Source organism: Hordeum vulgare, chromosome 1H (genome assembly GCF_904849725.1).
Source record: "Hordeum vulgare subsp. vulgare chromosome 1H, MorexV3_pseudomolecules_assembly, whole genome shotgun sequence".
NCBI classification, from domain to species: Eukaryota; Viridiplantae; Streptophyta; class Magnoliopsida; order Poales; family Poaceae; genus Hordeum; species Hordeum vulgare.
Window position 1 is genome coordinate 315,557,342 of NC_058518.1, and position 11,842 is coordinate 315,569,183.

General features: G+C 42.7%; 2 protein-coding genes across 3 annotated transcripts; both read right to left on the bottom strand.

Annotated features, from left to right (window-relative positions):
- Positions 1-384: 384 nt before the first annotated feature.
- LOC123433390 (LIM domain-containing protein PLIM2b-like) lies at positions 385-2,808 on the bottom strand. 2 transcript variants are annotated; one of them, XM_045115453.1, is made up of 6 exons: positions 2,699-2,808; positions 1,730-1,887; positions 1,514-1,613; positions 1,400-1,422; positions 1,107-1,196; positions 385-895 (listed from the first exon to the last, which is right to left on the bottom strand). In XM_045115453.1, the coding sequence occupies exons 2-6, from the start codon at positions 1,862-1,864 to the stop codon at positions 614-616; spliced, it is 630 nt and encodes a 209-aa protein (XP_044971388.1). In that variant the 5' UTR covers positions 1,865-1,887; positions 2,699-2,808; the 3' UTR covers positions 385-613. The 2 variants fall into 2 exon arrangements, with proteins under 2 accessions (XP_044971388.1, XP_044971387.1); XM_045115452.1 differs by having other exon boundaries at positions 2,672-2,808.
- Positions 2,809-2,904: 96 nt separating this feature from the next.
- LOC123433374 (folylpolyglutamate synthase-like) lies at positions 2,905-8,869 on the bottom strand. Its single transcript, XM_045115450.1, has 16 exons — positions 8,608-8,869; positions 8,388-8,515; positions 8,237-8,302; positions 7,278-7,387; positions 7,046-7,106; positions 6,811-6,894; positions 6,295-6,351; positions 5,861-5,921; positions 5,731-5,777; positions 5,506-5,583; positions 5,223-5,387; positions 4,888-5,139; positions 4,697-4,775; positions 4,017-4,172; positions 3,806-3,915; positions 2,905-3,355 (listed from the first exon to the last, which is right to left on the bottom strand). The coding sequence occupies exons 1-16, from the start codon at positions 8,855-8,857 to the stop codon at positions 3,296-3,298; spliced, it is 1,764 nt and encodes a 587-aa protein (XP_044971385.1). The 5' UTR covers positions 8,858-8,869; the 3' UTR covers positions 2,905-3,295.
- Positions 8,870-11,842: the final 2,973 nt, after the last annotated feature.

The following is an 11,842-nucleotide window of genomic DNA, read 5'->3' on the forward strand; positions in this document are numbered from 1 at the left end:
CTCACAACGCCTACAAGTCTATGACGCTAGCCTCAATTTTGGTGTGTTCAAGGTCTAGTCTTCAGCTCATAACGCCTACAAGTCTATGACACTAGCCTCAATTTTGGTTTGTTGGTTCTTCGCCTCTTTACTTGGTGTGCGCGTCAGTGATGTCGACGATCGAGGACGGTTTTAGATTTGGTTGTTCGCACGAATTCCAATCGGCTTAACTGTATTAGTCTTTTGTATGGGTTTCTTGCTGCACAGTTTCTAATAGTTTCTTCATGTACGTATGAAATTGTACTCTATATTATTGTTTAATACTCCTTTTGTTAACTAATATAAAAAAAACGTTTTTATATTAGTTAACAGAGGAGTATAATATATGTGGTCCAAAAAAATCAGTCGTGCAAATTCTGCTATCACTCAGGGGACAGCGGCACGGCTAACGAGATAGAGTACAAAATTCAGGATCGCGATAGCCAAGGCGATAAGATGCATAACAGCCGTTGCGTGCCTCTGTGAGATAAGAAAAAAGATGGGCGGCAGCAGCAGCAGCAATACACAAGAGCAACATCAGCGTGGGGAACGAACATGTATGTAGGTTCTTGTAACTGTTCACGTGTGTAGTTTCTTATGAGTGCTCCTGATCCTCGACGGCTTCTGGCGCCTGCTCCTCTTCCTTGGATGAGCCCGCCTGCTCCTCTTCCTTGGCCGCCTCTGGCTGGTTGGCATGCTTCGCCGAGGCAGGCTTGAGCAGGTTGCTGTAGCTGCCCGTCTCCTTGAACAGCTGCCAGAAGTGGTGCTGGCAGTACAGGATCCCGTTGAGGGAGGCGTAGGAGGCGTTCGTCAGGATGCAGCCGCCGTGAGCGCACTTGAAGCAGGTCTTGTGGTAGGGCTCACCCTCCAAGGTCATCTGCCAACGAATTGAAATTATCAGACAGGCTATTGATTACTCGTGAAACTTGGGCGGGTTGATCAAGGACTGAAATGAAGCAAACAGCTATATGCATGTGCATTTTATTGCTAATTGAATTTTGTTAGCCAAAAGTTGAGATTGCCCTGCGACCCAAGTTTCACTCCTTAATCGCGGCCGCTTTAATTGTTCAAGAATGGGAATTTCTTACCTTCTCCAATGGGTACACAGTCTTCTTGCAGGCAGCACACTTGTCCTGAGTTCCACAGAACACAGAACCGTACTTGTTTGGGACCTTAGACTGTAGAAAATAAAATAAAAAACGACCTATGAGCTGCAATCTGTGATTCTTTTTAAATTGGGAAGTAACGATATTGCTGATTGTACTCTACGAAATATTAAATCAGCAGCAAAGGATAACCTATCAGGCTGCAATGTACATTTTTTCATAATCATTTCACAACAAATATAAGCGTGGCCCACAGAATGGTGAGAAAGCAATACCTGCTCATTATTTGCCTTTGTGCCTGAAGAAAAAAAAACAGGTACAATGTTATAAGATTTCTGTTGTAATTGCAAACAAAACAACAGTGGGAAGAGGAATGAGGACAAACTTACATGTGGGGAAGTTTTTCTTGAAGGTGCCTGTTTCCTTGAAAAGCTGCTCAAAATGAGTCTTGCAGAAAAGAACTCCATCCATGGAGGAGTAGCTGCACATCTAGAAACAGTGCAGTTTAACATGAGCTCATGCACAAGGCATAATTCAGAAGATCAGAGCAAAGGGATGTGAGAAACTGATGCATCTGACGGCAAATGTCAAGAAGGGGGCATTACTGAAAGAGTGCCTTTGCAATGGCTGCATTTGAAGCAATACTTGTGGTAGGGAACGCTATCGGCAGTGAGGAGGTCAATGAAATGAACGGTCTTGTTACAAGCCTTGCACTTGTCCTGTGTACCATAGAATGTCATCTTGATATTCTTGGTGGTGAAACCTAGCGAAATATACCACTCAGTTGCTAACAAGAGTTGTCTGGTGCAAGCCTTCTAATGCTATCAAGATAACCTGTCTTCGGCTCTCGATCTGCGACCGAATAGAAGCAGATGAAAGCCAAAGAGAGGCTGGACCTAGAAGCAGTGGAAGGCTTTAAATGCAATGCCTGAAACCAGATTTGGGAGAGGCGGAAGGAAAAATAGAAGAGGCTCGGCTCCAACACCAAGCCACAGGAAAAGGTAAGAGATGTGAATAGATGTGCCACGTCATAATGCTAACTTTGGAGATTACTCCTTGCACGGTTCTAATTTGTGGTTATTCTCCTATACAAAGTGTTCAACTATATTTAGTGTCCAAAGATAACAAAATACTAACAATAGTCCAAGACATAGGCAGAAGTATTGCGAAATTAGAAGGCGTTGTTATCTGTCGGTCAAGTTTTTATTGGACGAAGAAGGTGGCCAATGTTAAATCTATTCTTAGTGCACCCAGAAAGACACACATGCATTCTCGATATACCCAGAAAAAACATGTTCCTCTACAGCACATATGATAAATATCAAATAACATGCACTTAAATATATACAATGAATAAACGTGAAGACCTTGTTAGGCCTTGAACTCGAACAGCTTTTCAGAAGCAAAGAAACGATGAAACGAAAAGCTAATATAAAAATTCAAGGCGCAAAAAGAAAACTCCTAGAATTATCTAAATGAACAGTTCAGTTGCTAGTAGCTTTAGTCTATGAACTGGAGAAACAAGAGAAATGAAGGTGAAACATTACCAATTAGGATTCATATTATGTACATACTCTGTTTTCTCAGGTCCACAAACCAACAAGCAATCAGACCCAAGAATCTGTTCTGCAAAAGAGTGACCTGTCAGTCCTGTCTGCTTCAGTGCAAAGTAAAGTTAGGGCGGATGTGCAGGAAAAGTACTTGACAATTAGTCAGACTATTCTCTATCTTCCAACAGGGAGTGCCGGTATATGAAGGGTATTTGTATTTGACACAATAATTTTTGAAGAATCGAAGCTTGGAAAACATTGTTATTCCAAGTTTGAAAATTTTGCATGGTTGTTCATATCATATAGTTCACTGTTTGTACACTCCAAAGCAGAGTGAAAATATTTGAAGAAAAATGGGCTACAGTGGTGTACAAGCGCCCACATAGGCAGAAACAAAAAAATGAGGTAGTACAACATGTTTGTGCTAGTCCACGTCAGAATAATAAGGCCTTCAAGTCTCCCATTCTTCAGCCAGGTGGTTGTATTGTGGATGCCAATCATAAATAACAATAGGCTCCGGTGTATGGTGGTCTAGTATACAGACACTTCAATCTGAACCTTGTATTCCAACAAAATTTACTTGAGAAATCTTAAGACATCACCAACGAGATGCAAGGAGAATCAGGTCTTGATCAATCTTAAGACATCACCAACGAGATGCAGGGAGCCAGTAACCAAGACCTGATTCAGTATATAAAAACAAACCTATAAGCATCGAGTAGTAAAGCAGTTGAAACTTGCAAGAGAAGAAATACAAATACATAACACATGTTCTTAGTCATGGATTAGCAGAACTGAACAAACATAAAGCAGCCAGTGTAATAAAATGGCAGGTATAAATCATGGAATAGCAGAACAAAAGGAAATAAACAAACAAACAAATGAACGTGAATTGAACGGGTAGAAGAATAATATATGCCAAAAAGACAAACAATTACATACATGTGTGAATCAGTGAATGAGGGTCAGTAAAGGATAAGTGATAATGAATCCTACAATGCCTAGAGGAGGGTAGCTAGCTACGGATGGCAGGGTGAAATATTCCAGTCATCGCATGACATAATGTAGTACTGCTATGAAACATTTCAGAGAACATCACGGAAAATAATCAAATATGCCCAAGAAATTTACCTGGCATGAAGTAGATTGGTTTTGTTGAGAAGTTTCCCTTAGCCACTTAATTGCTGATGGAAGAGATTCAAAAACTAAACTAGCCCCGTTAGAGCTTGTCCAATTTAGACCTGCATTGTTTCCATTGAAGTGCGTCAATCATCTTTAACTCAAATGGTCGTGCTGACAGTACAACCCAGTTCGAGACCTAACTGCGATAATTTTAGTATACCTTTCTTGCCACGAAGCAAGTCTTCCCAAACTGTTTGGAGCGACAACTGCCATGACAAATCAATTTGCTCTCTCCCTGGAGGTGGTGATGCATGCGAACCAAGCTTGTTATATTGCGATTGGTTTGGCACAAATAAGGCCTGATCAAAGTGGAGGCCTGGGCAAAACAACTTGTTATTATAGAAGAGCAATGAAAGCATCCATTCAACTTACAGTACGAGTATATTGTTCATTTTGAAAAGTAAGCACAAAGAAAATTACGCCAGTGACTTCAGACAGTCCTCAGCTTGCTGGTAGTTCATTTAGCTACACAAGCCATTAACGAAATGCTCCCTCCGTCCCACAATGTAAGGCGTTTTTTGACACTACACTAGTGTCAAAAAACATCTTACATTACGGGACGGAGGGAGTACAACACAGATTATCTACATGACACGCAAACGAACAACTTCTCTTTGACGTTAAAGGCGGGCACTCTGCCCATTTCGTTAACTGAAAAAAACAAGGAGTGCAAGCTTATTTACAGAAGCCATAGCTAAAATAAATAAGCAAACAATAAAAGCAAACAATTGCTCGAGTAGAAATTTGTTTCCTCCAAACACGTTGAGTAACTACAAAATAAAATCATTGCATTGTTCAAGATCGTCATCGATACATCAGCAAAGAATTATGTTGACGTACCTTTCTGAGCACATGTATCTAGAAGACGTGGAAGCAATATCTGAGGATCTCTTACTGACATGCAATTGAACAGGAGAATCTGAAAGCATCCCACAAGAGAATGTGTGTGTGTGTGTGCGAGAGAGAGAGAGAGAGAGACCATTTAAACATTGCTTTAATCCGAAAGGCTGCCACTGCAAGGCATAGCATACCTTCTTAGAATTGATAGCACTACGAGGCTGCTCCAAAGGACCTGGTTGTGCTGCATCCTTTTTCGTAACATGGGAAAACCACTTGGCACATATTTCCATACTTTCTGGGCTATGTGCCCCATCCAAATAGAAAACTAAGGGACAATTGGCGTCCTTACATGCTGAGCTCACTTGTAGATCTGGGACAATCTGTGCTCGGCCTTGCAAACAAGCAATTGATAGCCCTTTGATAAACTGATCTGGTAAGGTGCCCTGCACTCCATGGTAACATGAGAACTGATCCTAACATATCCTTTTTTGTGGAAAATAAATAGATGCCAGTTTGGAGTACTTACATGATCTTTGACATGTATTCGGTCCAAATGTCCTTGCCTCTCAAGCCAGGTATTAGCCAATGCAACTGCAAGGCCTGCATTCATGTACTGGTGCTCACCATGCAGCCCAAGAGGTTGATCTTCTAATTGCCGTGGGTCCAAAGGTGGAACTATTCGGATAGAAACCTTTAATGAATTTAAATTTCATAAATTAACTGGACCAAACTATAGTCATGCTCATTGCAACCAGAATGTGCAAGGCAGAGAGGCGATAAAAAAATGTGTAGCATGGAATATAACATACACCCAATTCAGAAGCTCTCTGCTTCAGTACAGACATTGCCTCCTCTGGTTGTGGAACTGTATAGGCTGGAACTCCCTTCTGTGTTTTGATGAAAAAAGTCATGCAGGTACAAAATAACAGTCAAATTTAGTAACAGAAGTTGTCAGCTGAAGGAGATGGGAGCAAAACAAACATGTTACATTCTTCCAAAAAATATGTGAAGGAAAAAAATAGGTCGAGAGAAACCTTCAATATTCCAGCCTTCTCCCCAGCAATTTCTACAAGTGAATTTCCTGCTCAAGCATTGGCAACATGAATGAAACAAGTTTACTACAGATGCAAAGGATTTTTTTCTTCATTCAGTTTTATGACTAACCAAGAATTTCCATGTGATCATATCCGAGGGAAGATATCCCACAAACTACAGGTGCTTTTACCTGCAAAAGTTTCAATTTTCACAGCAGTTATGCTCTCCGATCTCTTTGATGGTGATCACAACGGGCTAAAATAGGAAGAAACATAAGCTTAGAATGCATTCCAAACAGATTCTAGATATTTTACAGATGAACTTAGGTTGAACGAGCTACATGACAGTCATTCTGCTATAGTTTGCACTGTGATCTCCGACCAGCCTTTTGCGGCTAAAGTACAATGTAAGTTTAGTATTAAAATCAGAATCAGTGTGACATATCAAAAGAACCACATGCGCTGGTGTATGAGCTTTCTTTTTGTTTGGCGATCATGTCATACAGACACTTCACATTAATGTGGATTATTTAACTACAAAATGATCATAGAAATGTCACAAACCACGTTTGTTGCATCATATTTCCCTCCCAAACCGACCTCCAGCACAGCTACATCCACCTGCTTAAACACACAACACACAAAATGAGTAGGTTCTAGGAAACAATCATATATGCAGTTCTGAAAATCAAGAAGTATACCATAGGCTCATCTAACTAGAAAATGATGATGCCTTTGAATAAACCTACCTGATAACTGACCCTTTCACAGTTCAAATTACCAGTCATATGACATCTTTCAGTAACATAGGCTAGACAGTTCGAGTGAAGAAGAAAATTATTATGGAGGTGAGTACTTGCAGCCTTTTTACAAACAATAAAGCTACAGTACGAGAGGCGCATTTTCTTTCATAAACGTACAAATAATCTGATACACAATGAGCCAATGTCCAGAATATCTAGTCTTTAGATGGGAAAAGTCTTCAAAATACGCATAAAAGAAAAGGCTCAAACATGTATTTATCTAGATTCATGACAAGAGTGATGCTTGTCGAACAATAAGTATTCGCAAAGTATTAACCTGCTCATCTGAAAAAATCTTGAATGCTAGCAGCGCAAGGAACCTAAAGTAGGCTGGCATTGGAATATCATCGCTAGTCTTGACCTGGAACGTAAACCAAATTCACCACATTAATGGGTGTTTTAAGGAAAGTATTAAATTTCATGAAAAGAAATGATGCAGATTCCACTAGTGTCCCACTTCAACATGATACAGCCGCAATGGCATCATATGAAACAAAACAGGTGATATTCACCTTCAATTTGTTCCAGCACCACCAGAAATACCTAATAAACTTTTCTTCCGAAATGTCCAGCCTGTAACCTCACCAGAAAAAAGGGCAATAGGTAAGTACAATGATGCATAGTGATTGGACGAATTAAATAAGTCACTCAACAATAGTAATTACCTCAAGTCTAATTATAATGAGAAGCAACTAAAGACTTTCATTTAAAAAAAATGTAGCATCACAGCAAAGAGAAAAGTACCCATCAAGCCGAAACCGCTCACGGACATCGATCAAGTGTGGAGAGGTGAACAGTCCAGTGCGGAAACCACATGATCGAAGAATTGACTCGGCAAATGTGCATGTTGAACCCTAAAGGATATAAAAAGCACAGAGAAGTTAACAGCTGCTCTGCTGCAAAAAATTCTTTGCAAGAATATCACAAAGGATTGACTCAGTAAGTGCGAACGAAAACAATCAGAAAGTGCTATAGTCTGTATACATTGTTAGATATCACTAGGTCATAAATCATTATCACAAACACGACACACATTACAAAATTACAAGCACTTCATTGATAAGCAAGGCCTCAGGTAAATGCTACTTCAGCAATTATGTAAGTTTCTAAAGTAAAATGCTTGATGCCAACTTGTATTACTCCGTGTTTCATGCCAGATGAAGACACACATAAAAAACAAAGGCAATCCAATGTTTTATTTTCCTTTTCTTTTTTGAAAAAGTGGTAGGAGCGCCGTCATTCATACATGCCGCCTCGTCAAAACCAAGAAGCAAGCTGTCTACCCGTTGGCTTAAACACTGCAAGACACACTATAATGCAAGATATCCTCCTGAGTGAGGAAAGAGTTTCCCTTGGCATCTAAGAATTCATTTCTAAAAATGTGTCTGTTCTGCTCCTTCCAGACATTCGATCAAACATATACCAGTGCCGCACCTGCATAGAGTCTTGGATGAAGGCCCCAGCGTCCAGGGAAGATTGAGACAGAGGGAGAGGGGTGATTTGGTCATCTTGCCAATCCAATGTCTCGCGTGGAAACAAAGTTGAAATGCAAACGATGTAGATAACACTAGTCCATACTGTTGTTATAACTATTGCTGTGCTTGGTCACGAATAAATTAAAACTGCAAGCCTAAACCCATCCAGAATTCCAGAACAATCCAAATCTATCTTAACCCAGCAACTCCGCGTCCAGCTGCACTCACCTTCCCTTTGGTCCCGGCGACGTGAACCACCTTCAGCCGCGCGATGGGTTCCTCCAGCTCCAGTATCTATAGCAAAACAAAACAAAAGTAATCAGAAACAACAGAACAGACCACATAAGAATCGAATAGATCGACGTCGCAGCAACACCACCTGCAGGTACTTGGCCATGAGCTCCCACTGGTTGCCGCGGTTGCCGGTGTCCGCGCGCACCTTCTGCTTGATCAGCGACGCCAGGCACCCCAGCACCTCCTCGTACTCCGCCGACCCCGTCGCGGCACCTGCACCCTCCCCCCACGCACCAGCGCATCATTCGCTGTGCCCAAATGGAGCAGAGAGGAAGTTCCTGTTTCGGCCCGGTTCGCGAGCTTACCTGCCTGCGCGGCGCCGGCCATGGCGCGCGGGAGGATGAAGGAGGGGTGGAAGGGGCGGACGGGGCTTGGGGCGAGCGGGTGAGGATGCGGGGAGTGGAGGGAGAGCAGGCGGCGGAGGTGGGCGAGGCGAGGGGCCGGCATGGCGAGGTAGGAGGAGGCGGGTACTGGTAGTGGTAGTTTGGTGGTGGACGGAGTGGCAGAGCGTTTCGGTGGTGCGGGTCGTGGGCTCGCGCCGCCGCTCGCGCGCATCGCTCTCGCTCGCCAATCGTGTGATGTGGAGGGCTCAGCTTCCTTTTATCGCACTTGTGTTGGGCTTTGATTAACGCTGTGTTGGGCTCCTCTAGCGCTGTGCGGGGGAAACAACAGGCCTCATTTCTTTGTATTTTGGGGCTTAACAGGTAGCCTAGCCCATTATTTGGAGCTTTTTACCGCAAGCGTGGCCCATGATTGTGTCATCCACTCGTTTCCAAATATCACATTTTTGCCAAAAAATAAACATATGCTTGGGAGTTGAGGGTGTCACACACTACATATATGAATAATAAACTAGCAAAAAGGTCCGTGCGTTGCAACGGGAGAAAAAATTACCACAAGCATTTAATCTTTTTATAATCATTTTGATTTATTAAAATAATAAGCTAACTAACTGATGTAGTCCGTCCTATCCTATTTGTTTGAGAAATCAACCCGTCCATTGTTAATTCCACCATGATGAGAAATTCAGCGGGACAAGCAAAGCAAAACAAAGAGGCTACGTGAATTGATCAATGGACTGTTATCTTATTTCACTCATGGGTAGAGAATGTGGGATCAGATGACAAACTGAAGGTGGTGTTCCATTCTCTGTCTCTACAACAATACAATCTTACATTCAATACGTTCATTCATCAGCAAACAAATCCCCACAAAACAAAATTTGTTGCCGGTGTTTGGCACACGGTTGGAGGCATGGGGACGGGATCACACCAGATGATGAGTTCCTGTCGGAGGAGGGGATACGATGAGAGGAGCAAGGGTTAGGCGCCTCTATCTAGCCATAAGAAGTCGCCGTTGCCGCGCCATAACCTCGGAGTTTCCCGTGTGAGCCATGGAGGCCCGCCTCCACCTGCAAGTACTTCGCTCCGCCGCGCCTTATCCGCGCGCCGCCGCCGTTCTGCATCGAGCAGACGCATCATCCCCGGTCATTCTAGCTGTCGCGTTGATTTGATCCAGAAGCTGTGCTGGAGCGCCGAAATGGGGCAGCAAGTGGGCAGAGGTAGGGCCGTAGAGGCGGGTGGGTTGAGATCGACAACAGTGGTGGTTGAGGTCGGCGGCGGTGGCGAGTGGTGTGGCAGCGGCCTGGGCACATGCCAGGGTGGACCAGGGTCGACGCGATGCGATCGAGCGCCGCAACGGGGGTAGTGAGCGGGGAGAGGTACGGCCGCGGAGGCGGGTGGGTTGAGATCGGCAGCGGTGGCGGTTGAGGTCGGCCGCGGCGGCGAGTGGTGTGGCGGCGGCCTGGGCACAGGCCAGGGTGGCCCAGGGTCGACGGGAGGAGGCGTTGCGTACGGTATAATTTTTGCAGCGGATCGCTTTTTTACTTTTACGTTGCAGATAAATGATGGAGCTCGGGTTGAATAACAAAAATTACAGGTTTTTTTTATAAAAATACCGCGGTGGGTTTTCCGACGGAAGCAATAGCCGCTTTATTATTAGGTATAGATATGTAATGGAAAATGAGCTCGGCCGAGTGTCCTATGTATGCCCCTGACTCTCTGACAATGTCTTGCTCCGTCTTATCTTGAACATGTTAGTGAAGTTCATAGTTGAAAATGTCTTCATATCATCATCTATTTCTTCTCTCCTTTGGGCATTATCTATATCTCACGAGCCTTCTTCCACATTGGGCAGGATGAGTTGCCTTCTATTGCCGCCCCAGAATGCAAGCGTCAACATTTCTTGGTTTTTTTCCTTGACAAATCTAACACTATGTTCAAACTTGAAGCAAAAAGCATGGGGGCATAATAGTTTAACCAACTCTACATGTTTAGTTAGTGACACTCGTCATGGTGCTGAGCATATGAAGGTCGGTGCCATGCTCGAGGGATGATAGCCCCTGGGTTTAGTGATGTGGTATGTAATGCTCGTGTTAATGAAGTGGTGTTGATATTTGTAATCTCCATATTAGGATGGATGGCACTGATTAAAATGGTTAGATTTGGTTAGCTTTTTGAGTCGGTTTTAAAGTTGGAAGGACACTTCCTACAACTATTATTACATTTGAACAAGAGCATGAGTGCGATTTCTTCATCTTCTTCTATGAAAACATAGTGAAAATTATTGGTCATGCCTATACAATACGAGGCTCCGATGATTTTTTTTATGGCTTTGCATTAAACCCACACAATGAGAAGTCATGCGTGAAGCACCCTGAATAACAATTTGACAATATTATTTATGATACTAGTTGAATGCTCGTGGATTGCCATGGAAAAAATTATAGATCCAAATGTATGTCGTTTTATGATGGCATGTGGTTTCAATTAATATAGGGGTTGATTCTGACCCAACTTTTTCATCCTTGGATATGTCTCCTTAATCACACCACCTTACGAGAAAACACATCAACATATTTTAGTTGATCGCTAATATACCTCCTTGCTTCCATTATATTCACCCATTACTCCAGCATTGTCACCGCTTCAAAAGTTTAGCTCGTCGTATCTTTGATTTACAAATGGAATGCTTCTACCCTATCAGGAGAGATAATAATATGCTATTTTTCCTACTTACAAGATGCATGTAGTTCAATGACATGTTTGTATCTCCTTATTCTTCGATGAAAACAAATATAATGCTTTTGTCTCCACGTGAAACATAAAGAAAGTAATATGATGTATATCCAAGAAAATCAAACTAAAACAAAGGTCTGACTAACAAAACATATACTTCTCCAGTTTTAATGATAAGCACATTGTCCAATGGTGATTGTGATTTACAAATTTAACTACGGCACCTAGATAGTACGAACCCACAATCACACCCATTTACTTAAATCAAGTTCTTCACCGGACACACCACACACTACTCCTCCCCATAGCAAGGGCAAACCCTCATGGCAGCATGCCCTTCTCAAGAAGCTTTGTCAGCTTGGTCTCCTGCGTCTATAGATACGAGGGAGAATCTAGACACGCCTCTGATGTTGATGTTTCTTCGTCTTCCTCCAGTGCAAAGTGTTCACTATTATAGCCCTAC

Bases quoted from the DNA above. Each gene is read 5' to 3' on its own strand.
- LOC123433374 (XM_045115450.1), bottom strand. From the start codon at position 8,857: ATGCGCGCGAGCGGCGGCGCGAGCCCACGACCCGCACCACCGAAACGC. The intron at 5,140-5,222 runs GTAAGTACTCCA...CATGGAGTGCAG, and splicing joins GAATACATGTCAAAGATCAT to GGCACCTTACCAGATCAGTT. The intron at 3,356-3,805 runs GTAAATTTCTTG...ATACTGAATCAG, and splicing joins ACCAATCTACTTCATGCCAG to GTCTTGGTTACTGGCTCCCT.
- LOC123433390 (XM_045115453.1), bottom strand. From the start codon at position 1,864: ATGACATTCTATGGTACACAGGACAAGTGCAAGGCTTGTAACAAGACC. The intron at 1,423-1,513 runs GTAAGTTTGTCC...TTTTTTCTTCAG, and splicing joins CAAGAAAAACTTCCCCACAT to GCACAAAGGCAAATAATGAG. The intron at 896-1,106 runs GTAAGAAATTCC...ATTCGTTGGCAG, and splicing joins CTGTGTACCCATTGGAGAAG to ATGACCTTGGAGGGTGAGCC.